At 37.9% G+C, this 12,725-nt stretch overlaps 2 protein-coding genes across 3 annotated transcripts; both read right to left on the bottom strand.

Annotated features, from left to right (window-relative positions):
- Positions 1-7,204: 7,204 nt before the first annotated feature.
- Positions 7,205-8,251, bottom strand: LOC146999423 (uncharacterized protein F54H12.2-like). The gene has a single exon (XM_085826283.1). The coding sequence runs from the start codon at positions 8,249-8,251 to the stop codon at positions 7,205-7,207; it is 1,047 nt and encodes a 348-aa protein (XP_085682409.1).
- A 2,628-nt stretch (positions 8,252-10,879) lies between these two features.
- Positions 10,880-12,146, bottom strand: LOC146999422 (uncharacterized). Of its 2 annotated transcripts, XM_085811545.1 has the most exons (3): positions 12,063-12,146; positions 11,826-11,951; positions 10,880-11,719 (listed from the first exon to the last, which is right to left on the bottom strand). In XM_085811545.1, exon 3 carries the CDS (start codon positions 11,669-11,671, stop codon positions 10,898-10,900), a length of 774 nt encoding a protein of 257 aa, XP_085667671.1. In that variant the 5' UTR covers positions 11,672-11,719; positions 11,826-11,951; positions 12,063-12,146; the 3' UTR covers positions 10,880-10,897. The 2 variants fall into 2 exon arrangements, with proteins under 2 accessions (XP_085667671.1, XP_085667676.1); XM_085811550.1 differs by lacking the exon at positions 12,063-12,146 and having other exon boundaries at positions 11,826-12,032.
- Between the last annotated feature and the right edge of the window lie 579 nt (positions 12,147-12,725).

Here is a 12,725-nt window from a genome sequence, read left to right as displayed (position 1 = left end):
AGGAATTTTCAGATGATTAGGCATGTAATTAGTTTAGATGCTTAATGCACACGTAATTTTTAGATGATTATGTATATGATTCGTTTCGATGTTAAAAATATATCTAAAAGAGTTTGATTTTGGAATTTAAGAGAAAATTTTTGTCTGTGTTTTAGGTGGTCTATAAAGGAAGAGAGAGGACACAACGGATAAATTTGTGGCTCCATGATGCGCACTGCGATGTGATTAAATCCCTGAAAGGATTTCTCGGCGGCAACCATTATTGCACAGCATGTGAAAAGCCATACGATCATCCGGAAAGCCACCGATGTGCCAATGCGTGCCCTATATGCCTAAGGACTGATTGCTTTCCAGGCCAGCCTCAGCGATGCCAGGATTGTGACCGTCTCTGCCGCTCTGATGTCTGTTATACAGCACACAAAGCCGTCACTGGGAATCAAGATTTTTCACTTTGCGATAGAGTAAGTGTTTTTTGAAAATGTATCTGAACAAAGTTATTTATCATGTACTTTTTTTTTTGAAATGGTTATGTTTAAAAAAATTAATTGTCGTTACAGGTATACCAGTGCAGGGAATGCTGCCAAGTGATTGAACGCCGAAAGTGCTCTAAAGAGTTGCATAAGTGCGGAACCACCAAATGTCCGTCTTGCAGCCAGTTTGTCGTGGCTGCTGAGCACCGTTGTTATTTGCGACGTCTTGCTCCGAAGAAGTCCGATGACAAGTTCATTTTCTTTGACTTTGAAACGGACCAGTCTTCGGGGGAACACCTCGTAAATTTCGCGGTGGCTCAGTATGCCGACGACACAGAAAAAGTGTTTTCGGGCTATGCGGCTTGCCAAAACTTCTGCGCCTGGCTGTTTACCACACAGCACAAGGGCTTCACCGCCGTGGCTCATAACATGAAAGGGTAAGTTAAAAATACCATAGTTTGCATGCTTTAGTTTTCATGACTGTTTTTTTCAATATTATTCATATTTTTTTTACTTACAGGTTCGACGGTCAGTTCGTGATGGCCTGGCTCCTGGAGCAAGGCACAGCGCCGGAGGTGATCCCTAACGGGTCTATGATCATGGGTTTAAGACACCCTAGTCCGGTGGTTGAACATTCGGGTCTAGACTCGTTAAATTTTCTACCGATGGCGTTGGCCAAACTGCCGGGATGCTTCTGTCTCAGCGAGCTGAGAAAGGGATACTTTCCATATCTTTTCAACTCGCGAGAAAACCAAAATTATGTCGGACCGCTGCCTGAGCCCTGGTACTACAGCCCGGATACCATGAGCACTTCAGCCCGACAAGCATTTCTGTCCTGGCATGAAGCACACAAGGGGGGCGTGTTTAACTTTCAAGATGAGATGCTGGCCTATTGCAGGTATATTTTTTCCTTCTTGTTTTATTTTTATTTTATTTTTTTTTATATTTCGTATTTTTAGCATTTTTTCTTTTAATAGATCGGACGTGGACATTCTTCGCCGTTGCTGCCTGGAGTTTCGAGCCCAGTTTTTGGATGTGGCGAATGTGGATCCATTCCAGTAAGTCATTTTCTCATTTTCTTATACAATAATAATCATATTTACAGTTCATTAAATCGTTCTTATTTTTGTCTTTTCAGATACGTGACCATCGCGTCAGCCTGTATGGCAACGTATCGGAGTGGCCACATTCAACCCGACACGATTGCCATGGTGCCTACACACGGCTACGTCAACTCCACGAATTACAGCCCTGATTCGATCCGGTGGTTGGACTTTGTTGCTGCTTCGGAAAACCTACAGATTCAACATGCGTTGAGCGGTTCCGGAGAGCACAGAATCGCCGGAATCTCGGTAGACGGTTTCTGCCAAGCAACACAAACCGTCTATCAGTTTCAGGTAAGAAAATATAACAATTCCTTTTCTATGTGATTCTTTTTAGTGATTTATATATTAAAGACTATTAATGTATATTTGTATTATTTTAGGGCTGTTTCTTTCACGGATGTAGTTCGTGCTACGATGGTGATATCATACATCCACTGAAAGGGGTTTCCATGGCAATGTTAAGAGAAAAGACAGAAGAGACGATAAGAAAGCTTCGCACCCAGGGTTTCCACGAATCGAAATCGAAATGTGGAAATCATCGAATGTGGAATGTGGAAGCATCGAAATGTGGAATCGAAATGTGGAAGCATGAATTTCAAAGAGAGAAGGAGGAAAATCCAGATCTCCAAGCTTTCCTGGATCAACACCATCTGAGGGATTGACTCAATCCTCGCGAATCGTTTTTTGGAGGAAGGACCAATGCCCTCAAATTGCTCCACGAGGGAGACGCAAAATATGTGGATTTTACTTCACTCTATCCATGGGTTCGTACTTTTTATTATTTCAAAAATATTTACTTAAACTTTTCTAAATTTTCTGTATATTTTTATGATGTGTTTTTTCTGACTTTTTTTGTTTTCATTCACAGGTGAATAAGTATTGCGTCTACCCTGTGGGACATCCAACAATCATCACGGAAAGCTTTGGAGATGTGGAAGATTATTTTGGAATTATCCAATGCCGAGTGATTCCTCCACGGAATCTGTATCTTCCGGTACTGCCCTATCGGTGCCGGAAGAAGCTGATGTTCCCCCTGTGTCGGACTTGCGCCCTTCTTCAACTGCAGACTCCGTGTACCCACACAGGCGACGAGCGAGCTCTTGTCGGAACGTGGGTAACGGAGGAAGTCAAACTGGCGAAAAAGAAAGGCTACTGCATCACACATGTAAATACTCAAAGATTATTTTAATCTTTATTTAGTTTCAGAGGTTACTTTAAAAAAATTTTTATAACTGACATTTATTTTTTATTTTTAGATTTACGAAGTGTACCATTTCCAGGCATCGTCTACTTCTCTGTTTCGTTCCTACATTGATCTGTTTCTGAAGATCAAGCAGGAAAGTAGCGGATGGCCTTCGGAGTGTGTGACGGAAGAAGCCAGACTGAAGTACATTCGCCAGTATGAAGAAAGAGAGGGCGTCAAGTTGGAGGCCGAAAAAATATCGAAAAACCCTGGGCGTCGACAAGTCGCCAAGTTGGCCCTGAGCAGTTTCTGGGGCAGGTAAGATGATTTCTTTTGTGCTTAATTTTTATAAATATTTTTAATTCGTTGTGATTTATGATAGCTTTTTTTCACTCAGATGGGGTATGAACGTGAACAATGCCCAACTGACCTATGTCCACACAGTGCCAGACTTCAATAAGATGTTGGCGGATTCTACTAAAAAAGTAAGTTTCCTTACCGATTTTATTCATCTGTAAACTCAATGTGTTTCAAACTGTTAATTTATGACTATTTTGAACTGTTACCTCATGACTCTTCTATTTTTTAAATCAAAGATGTCTTTCTTCCCACGCCTGAGGTGGCTGCCATTTCCTGGGAATCTGCGAAGGAGTTTGTGCCACAGGATGCCTCTACCAACATTTTCCTAGCGACCTTCACAATAGCTTGGGCTCGTCTCAAGCTGTATAGTGAAATGGAGAAGTTGGGTAGAGATGTCCTGTACCACGACACAGACTCCATCATCTATGCCTCGAATGGCCGCAATGATCCCCCCTTGGGCAACTTCCAGGGTGAATTTACGGATGAACTGGAGGGTGATGTCATCAAAACCTTTGTCTCTGGTAAGGACCTTTAAAAAAATTTCTTTATTTAACATGTACCAAAAATCTTGAAAGTTTTTCTGTTATGTCTTTTTCTCACCATGTTTTATTTCTTTTTTTTTTTCAGGAGATCCGAAAAACTATGCGTACCAGACGGCCACTGGGAAAACCTTCTGCAAAGTCAGAGGATTTTCGCTGAACTTTCGCAATTCCCAGTTACTGAATTTTGAAGCCATCAAAAGTCTGGTATGTAGTCTGGACCAAAAGGATGTCATAGCTCTGCACAACCCCTCCAAAATCACCCGTGAATCAAAAAGAAGAAAGGTCATCAATAAACCAGAAACAAGACCATACAAAATTGTGCTCGACAAACGAGTGATACAGAAAGACTTGAGCACCTTACCATTTGGATTTTAAAAGAAAGACTATAAACTATATTATAATGACTTGTACAAAAAAATGTTTGCATGTAAAATATACATTATGATACATCCAGTATCTGTAAATGAACGTAAAATAAAATAGAAGTTTGAATGATAAAATAGTGGTGTTTTTTCCTTTGGAAAAGATGTCATGAAAGGTAACTTTTTTTTAAATATTTTTTTTTAGAAAATAATGGTTATGTTTATGTATATATTAGTTTAATCAGAAAAAATTATTTTATATATTAACTTCATCAAAGAAAAACATAACACAAATAATCAGAAATTAACTTTTATTATGAACATTTCATTGCAATTTCAGCCATAGTTTCGAAGAGGATTTTCTTTTAGGTCTAGCATACATCGTTTTTACATTCATTAAATGTTTGTTTTTCAAAAAGTCTTGAGGAAAGTTATTCACATTCAGTACATTTTTAAACTGTTCAAAGGCAGTAGGTCTTTCAGTTCTATTTCTCAACATAAAGTTTATCAGTTGAACAATGTTGGACCCAGAAAACACATGACCGTCCAGAATCAGTTCTTTATTGTGTGTCCAGAAAATCTGATGTTCTTTTAGGAAATACATTATTTTCTGTGCCGTTCTTTTCTGTTCCACAGGAACAGTCTGCAAAATTTCCTTTTCTACATCTGTGTCAGAAAATTGTTCAGACGGTTGTTTTTCAGACGCATTCACATGAGGAAACGTAACATACTTTTGCAGAACCTGGATGTACAATTTGGATTTTTTCTTCATCGCCCATTTTCTTTTTTAAGATATTTTGAATTTGGGTATCTAAAGCGCTCAAATGTTCATCTTCAAACTGGTGCATACGATCCAGCGGTACCAAGGCAAATTTCTTACTGTGTTCCATGGAGAAGAGAGGATAAGACACTGACTGCTGCAGGAATCAGGAAAGATAGAAAACCGTCACCTTTTTGAACCAAAAGACGTCTTTTCTTAAAAAGAGGTACTTTCTTGTCCGCTAGTTTTCTTAAAGTTCTTTTAAAAGGGGCGAGTCAATTTTTGACGCGTTTGGTGATGGGTACGTTTCCTTTTAGAAGATTTAAAACACACTCACAAACTGATTTGATGAGATGATTCGGACACTTTTTCAGTACAGCTGCTTTTATTCGACTTTTTCCGAATAGTTTTAGATAATCCACATCCTTCAGATGAGACATTCTGATGACAAATGAGCTCTTTTTCTTGCACACTTTCTTTTATATAGGTAGCAAATGCAGCCACTTTGGTTAAAGCACAGCAATTAAATCTTTTTGCATGAATCGAACATGTTAAAGAACTTTTCTTTTTTAAACTCTCTATCTTAGGACAGTCTAGATTAATGATGTCTCTACATAATAATTTCTTTTCTAATCCTTTCACGTGTATGACAGAAGAAATAGATGACGAATATTGCAAAATAATACGAAGATGAGTATAAGGTAAAACACCCTCATTCCAATTCACATGATGACGATTTCTTGTGACCCAAGCAAAACACTTTTGCTGAGATCGTGATAATGTTTTCAAGGCTGAGGATGTAAAAATGACCAGCAACTGTGATATCCTTCATGCACGGTGTAAAAAGCTAATTCTTTAACAATATAACAATGAGACATCCACTGAAAACCTTAGAAATCGATCACGATGGGAGAAGACATGTTAGCCATTCGACGTCTCAAACTGAAATGAACTATCGGGCCTGGTAAACATAGTATTTATCCCCAGGAAAGATGCCTGTACGAAGGCGAAGCGTTTCACTTGCTTCAGGTCGTAAATCAATCAACAAGTAGCTAAATGGAGTTGAAGTAGCATCCTGAAAAATTTCTTGAAAGGCCTTTATTTTTCCGGGGAACATTTGTCTAGCTAAATGCATAACTTGACTTTTATCTCTAGGATTTTTGTATAGGACAAGGTAATGGAAATTTAAATGAATATTTCTCATCTCCTTGCCTTGGTGAAAAAGATTTTGTGTTATAAAAACGACTGAAAGGTTTCGGTGATGACTTCCTTTTGTAAAAAGTTTGCTTAAGCGTGTATCATTTGCTAATTCAGACATTAAATCGTCTATGATAATTAAAGCATTTTGAAGAGTTTGCAGGTTAGATGGTAATCCTTCTTCAAAATTTACGTTTTTCATGGAATTTAAAAGAGGTTGAACTTCCGTAGCAATAAATAATATTGGTCGGCATGGGATGGAACATTTTATGATCTATCAATTTCTTCACAAAAACTGTTTTACCCGACCCGGTAGGTCCGCTCAGAAGACAAGTAGAAGGATGTACGAACTTGGGCAGTTCCATTTTTGGAAATGACAGCATGTTAAGAAAACACTGACTTTTATACTTTACCGAAAATCCTTTTGCATAAGACATTTATTCATTTTGTTTAAATAAGTGTAGATACAAGAAACACAAGAGACATTTTTACAAATTAAAACAACTTATTTTTTTAAAAATCATGTTTACACCATATCTTTTTTTGACAAATTGAAATGTTTGGAAATCATGTTTCTTCCCATCTAAGGGTGATACAATGAGTTCCATACAGAGTCCTTGACAGCGTTTAATAATAAAATAAATACAATAATGTTCACATACATTAGAAGTTAAACTCTGAAGCGAAATCTTGTTCCAGCAAACATGACGATATTTCTTGACAAAGGATGTGATATCTTTTCCATATACTTCAGGCGGGAGTCCATAAGAGTCAAAAAATTCCAGAGTCTGTTTGTCTGCAATGTAGACAGCTAGCCAATGAGTTCCTTTTTCATCATGTTTATCAGTATTGAGCACCAGTGCACAGGGAAAACTTTGAATCGCAGGTATTTTATCACAAGGAAAAACACCCGCGTAATATCTCAAAGAAATAGGATCTCGAGATAAGATTTGATGAATCTGTGATGAATTCATAAGTTTCCAAAATCGTACAGAATATTTCGAGCTTTATTTATTTCTATCAAATTTTCAAATTCAGCGTACACTAATAACGAAACAGTTTGTTGTAAGGGAGTCCCAAATTTTATTTCTAATCTTAAGTTGCTGTGTCGAACTAGATTTAAATGAGAGCCATCACAAAGGTCAGGTGACAGGTCGAAGCGAAATAAGGAATATCCTTTTGAAAATTCTGATCTTGAAAGGTAAAGTCCTCTGTCGTCTGCATTCATAAATAAATTCTGATAAGCTCGTATGAAATGATTTTTGTCAAATTAGGCTGAAGAGGATTATGAGTTACCGGTTGCCCGTCCACATAAACGCCGATAAAGTTCATATTATAATGCTTGAATTCAAAAGGAGACTTTTTATAGTTTCCGTTAAAGGCATCATTATCGACACATGCCACCACAATACGATTAGGCATTTGACCTATGAAAATATTGTCTTGAATAAAACTCATATTTCCCGTTGGAATGGAATAGGCTTTGCAGAGCACTCTATTAATGGGATATTTGGCTGTTGATTTTTCTAGGCTTTTAGCATGTCCTAGCACAACACCTGGACTGACTCTCACTTTGCGTACAAACAATGAAGCTTGTTCGAGTAAAACTTTAAATTCACCTTCGCTCAATAAACAAAATTCAGGTTTGCTGCGTATGAGTTTAATTTTCATATCCACCATATTCAGCAAAAGTCTTTCCTGATGAAACATATCCAAGTGCAATCGGCCAGTCATATGGACCGAAGCACTCAGTTTAAACAATTCTGCTCGTTGGTTGAATCCTTCATTCAGCTGAGTGTCTTGAATATCAAAAACGTTCATACGTCCTGCTGTATCTTTGAAAAACAATTCTGATGACAGTTGAGACGTTTTCGTATCAAAACCATGATTCAATAATTTTTCTATCATGGCTCTGTAAGGATACGTGTTATTACTGGTGGAAACGAGTCTTTCATTTAAGCTAATATCCACTTGAGAAAACATAGAATGTAAAAAGAGATTGACAGGTCCCACTTTACTTTCAGCCGTGATTGACTTGCCATCGTTTTTTAAAATTTTCACTTTGACGTAGAGTTGTGTCTGTGATAAGTCTAGGTAGTCGTCTCCGCTTCCAGAAACATTGAACTCGACAGGACTTCCTTCCGATACATTGGCTAATGGATGAAATTCAACCCACTGACCTTTTTCGATAACTGTTTGTGTGGGAGGTAACGAAAATAAATCCAATTCGGATTTTGCGCATTCCGGAGAATCTTTTAACAGAAAAGCCATTACGAGTCAAAAATATCACGTCGTTGCACCTTCCTGGCTTTAGACTAAATGAAGTGTTTGGGAGTTTTGCGCTTCCTTTTAAACCTTCCGTGACCCATCATCTCATCTGCTTTCTGAACTACTTTCCTCGCTAATTTTTTTGCCAGCTTCTTTAGATCTGGTTTTGAGGGAGACTTTAAAATTTTCTCCCGACAATACGTCGTTTGCAATTTGTGTTCCAGTCCGCAAAGCTTCTTTTCAACCTGTTTTGGCTCCACTCATCAAAAAAGGCATAGCACTGCGAAACAGCTTTGCAAAAAATCCACCAATACCATAACCTTTCTCTAAAATGGTTCCTTGATAGTAAGGTAATCCATTTCCAGTTTGAGCTAAATAATAATCTTCAAATTTTTTCGTGCAACACGTATAAGGCACCCGCATGTTTGATGCTTCTAATCTTGCATACACAATCCAAATGAAATCAATTTGCAAATGAAGGCTTCTTTTATAGAATTTGTCTCAGACGAAAATGCAACTTTGCCTCTTTCGAATGGTACTAAATCTCCAGAGTGAAGTCTTATGTCAATATGTATAGTCTGAAAATGCTGACGTATAACTGGCAAGTGAATGGGCCATGGGTAATGAGCATTTATGATGTCTCCGTCATTTCCTTCTACGGTGACAATTTTTAACAACGGAGCTTGTACATCTCCCACAATTTGAGGCTCTACGAGATCGCAATACACATACATGACAGGAAAAGATACTTTGGGATCGGCTACAAAAGGACTTTGCTCCAATCCTTTGTAAACACCCGGCTCGAACCCTAGAAGCTCAGCTAATCCTTCGTGAAGAATGACTTTGCAGTTTTCGTCGGTCTTAATGGTCACTTTTTTAGTGACAGGATGATAACTGAATTCAATCCTAATTTTATGGGAAGGTATTTTCATGGCTTTTTAATAAATCTGGTATCGTTTCATAACATCCTGGAGGCCCTCTTCGTCCTTCCAATTTCCCATCACCCAAATCAAATCCAAATAAATTATTGTCTTTTCGTACGTTATACCATGTGTGAGGGTAAATAAAGTCCCCAAGAGACAACTCCCACTGACTATTTAAATCAATCGGAGTAGGAAGCTGAGTGGTAAATTGTGATATTTTGTTGTCTGGAAAAAAGCGCATGGAGCTGTCACTGATCAGTGTGATAAAGAAAGACATGTTTCGTTTAAATGACAGATAAGCAGAATGTACAGGCCTTTTATATCCTTCTAACATCATCTACCCAAGCATTGAAGCTTTCGGGGTACCCCTGAAATTTCACAAAATATTCCACTTTCCCGCGACGTTTCCTCTTTTTTAAAACTTTTTCAACGGGATAATAACCAGAGTCCGAAACTTTTTGAAGTTCTTATTTGTAAAACGTTCCTTGTATAACTTCTTCTGCTAGATCTTGTAGAGAGTTGTAGAGAGTTTGTAGAGAATGGGAATCCGTCGAATAATTTTATAGATTGTAAAAATTTCTCTTGTCCAGTTTTGTTCGTATCCTTTCTCAAAGACCATTTTTCCTCCGCTGATGCGTACCGTATCTCCAATCTTTAAAACTGAAGAAACAGGCACTTGTGCTGGTTGCTGTCTGTACAATGTTTTCCAAATTCTTTCTTGATTTTGTAATGTAACCGATACAGGTTCTGTCTTAATACTACGATGCCATGTATGGTTATAACTGATCAATTTATCAATCACATCAATATACCTTCGTGTATTCATTTCGGTAAAGTATTTCCACATTTTCGTTTTCAGAGTTCGATTAAATCGTTCTACGACAGAAGCTTTGGTTGCATTGTGTGCCGTGAAAAAGTGAACATTTCTCTTTTTCAAAAAATTTTGAACGTGTTTATTGGTAAACTCTTTCCCTGCATCTGTTTGTAATGATTCGGGTGTACGTTCCGAAAATATCTTTTCGAAAGAAGTTTGGATAGACGTAGATGTTTTATCTTTGAGAGGGATAGCCCAAGCGTATTTGGAAAGGATATCTATATAGGTCAGCAAATATTTGTATCCGTCAGTAAAAGAGGCCAGGGATTGCATATCCACTAAATCAGATTGAAATTGCTCGTTTAAGCCTCCTACGATGACTCTGTTCCTGGGAAATGTGTGCCTCAAAGGCTTGTGCAAAGTATAAGAATCCTTGGTTTGCAAGCATTTCTGGATGTCTTTTGTTTTTACGTAACCTTTTAAAGCACGATGCAAAGCAGCAACACCCCCGAAGCTTGCGGGGACCTGAGGATCCCGATAGGTCTGAGCCACAGCTGCGTTCATTGCAACAGTTGTTATGATCTAAACGTACACTGATATTCATTTATATATGTTTAACTAGAACAGAAAAAAATACCCTAGTTTCAGGTATATTAAGATTCTAGAAATAGGTCTAAAAACAAGAGAGAAAAATGAATGTTACTTAACATCTCAAAGGCTGAATAATGAATGATACATGTTTAAGAATAACAACACTATTTATACTCTATAAAAGTCAACAGGTATTTTGAAAATAATTTATGTGAGTAATCATTACAGATTAATTCTTTTAAATAGGGTGTGAACCTGGAGACAGTCATGAGGCCATTGTAAAATAAAAATAACAGTTTTTTATTGAACATCATAATTAATTTACAAATATTCATAGTATTCAATACGTAAGACACCATTCGTAGTACAAAATGTGTTTTTTACTTCTTCGAGTACATGGTTTAAACACACAGATTTTAAAAAGTCCTTGGTAATGTAGTGAGCAGGTTTCAGTAACATTAAATAGGGTTCTTCAACCCAAATGTTTCCATAAAATTGCCTGGCGATGTCAACAGCGTTGAATCTCAGAGCAATGGCATTCACAGTTTCTGTTTTATGAACGAGTTCTTCACAGTCTTTCAGCTGGGGGTATTTCAGTTCGTCTTGTTGATTAAGAAGTTCTTCAAGTGACGTCTTTAGAATGGTTTGGAGTCGCGCTCTTCCCATAGAAATGTCGAAGGATTGGGGTAGATTTTCCTTTCTGACAGGTTCGTCGGATACGCTTTCGTAGGCTTCACAAAAGTTCATGTTTTGATAAACGAGGTTGGTGACAATATCGCTGACACGGCTTTCTTCCCACTGCGTCGTTATAATGCTGAGGCTACTTTTTTCCTCTCCTTGAGCAGAAAGTTGTTTCAGAGTGAAGTGGGAATCTTTATATGTGACTACAAAGTTCTTGGCCAACTCCAGATTCAGTGTCAGCAGGTCTGGTTCCTCTACTGTCATGGTGGTTGCGAGAACATTCAAACACCATGGCTCAAAATTCACTCCTCGTCTTGTCGGATAGTAAGCTTTACCATATTTGGCATACTCTCGGATGTGCACAGTCACTTTTCCCTTGTAAATGCTGGGTCCCACAAAGACATTGTTTCCCATGTGAGTGAGCTCCAGTGGAATAGCGTCTTCGGTGAAAAGTTCTTTGCGCTGAAAAAAAAAATAAAATCAGTTAGTATACCAATAACATACATAAAAAATGGGGTCACATACAATATAAACTTCGACATATAAACTACTTTTCGCAAATACGTACTTTTTTCTAGAAATGGGATGTTTCTTCTGCTTTTCGTTTGGTACAAGAGCTAGCTGATTCTCTTGGAACATCATGGTTCAACACTTTATCATAAGGCATAGGTTCTTTCTCAAAGAAGTTTTCCATCTGAAAAAAAGGAAAGACAAATTAAGCACATATTGCAAATTCAATTATTTTTTTAAAGATTAAAAATCTAAAAACAGTAACTTTTCAAAACGTTACTTCTTTGTTACTTACTTCTTTGTTGTTTTGTGCCTGATCCATTCGAAGCAGTGAAGAAGGATTGTCTAAGCAAAAGCAGGTACGTACACTCAGGGCGACAGGCAGGAAAGAAATGCGGAACGTTGCTCGGGATAACCTTATATCGGGTAGGATTTATTTCATCTGAACGGTGATTGGCTAAGAGACGGTGAGGTCATATTTCAAAGAATCTGATTGGTTCACAGAAAAGTATCCATACACCTTAGCGGAGGCATACAAAGGTGTGATACGCAGACGCCATTTTGTAAAACAACATGCCCCAACAAGAAATGGATGATGTCATTCCAAACACGTGGTTCAAGAGTTCGTTGCCACAAAAACCTAAAAAAATAGTGTCGATGCCGCGTATTTCCAAACCCTACCCCACTTTTCGAATTTTTGACGTCACGGAAATATCGACTAGTTTCACCTGGCAAGACGCCTACCCCACTTTTGTCTACTACGGCGCACTTTCGAAAGAATTGTGATGCTGAATAGTGTGTTTAGGTGCTAATTGTGAGATTTTAGCAATTTAAATTATTATGAGTGGGAATTTACGCAAAATCTTTTGTGAATGGTTATTGTTTATCGCCGTAGTGTATTTGAGGACAGAGGAGAATAATTCACTGCTTATGTATACATTAACACTATGAAGAATCT

Source organism: Stegodyphus dumicola, chromosome 1 (genome assembly GCF_044657685.1).
Source record: "Stegodyphus dumicola isolate Sdum_Otavi_A_Nest chromosome 1, ASM4465768v1".
Taxonomy (NCBI): Eukaryota; Metazoa; Arthropoda; class Arachnida; order Araneae; family Eresidae; genus Stegodyphus; species Stegodyphus dumicola.
Note: the sequence above shows the minus strand (reverse complement) of the source record. Positions and strands in the feature narration are given on the sequence as shown.

What these genes read in the sequence shown, in the direction of transcription:
- LOC146999422 (XM_085811545.1), bottom strand. Translation starts at nt 11,671, where the DNA reads ATGGGAAACAATGTCTTTGTGGGACCCAGCATTTACAAGGGAAAAGTG.
- LOC146999423 (XM_085826283.1), bottom strand. Translation starts at nt 8,251, where the DNA reads ATGGCTTTTCTGTTAAAAGATTCTCCGGAATGCGCAAAATCCGAATTG.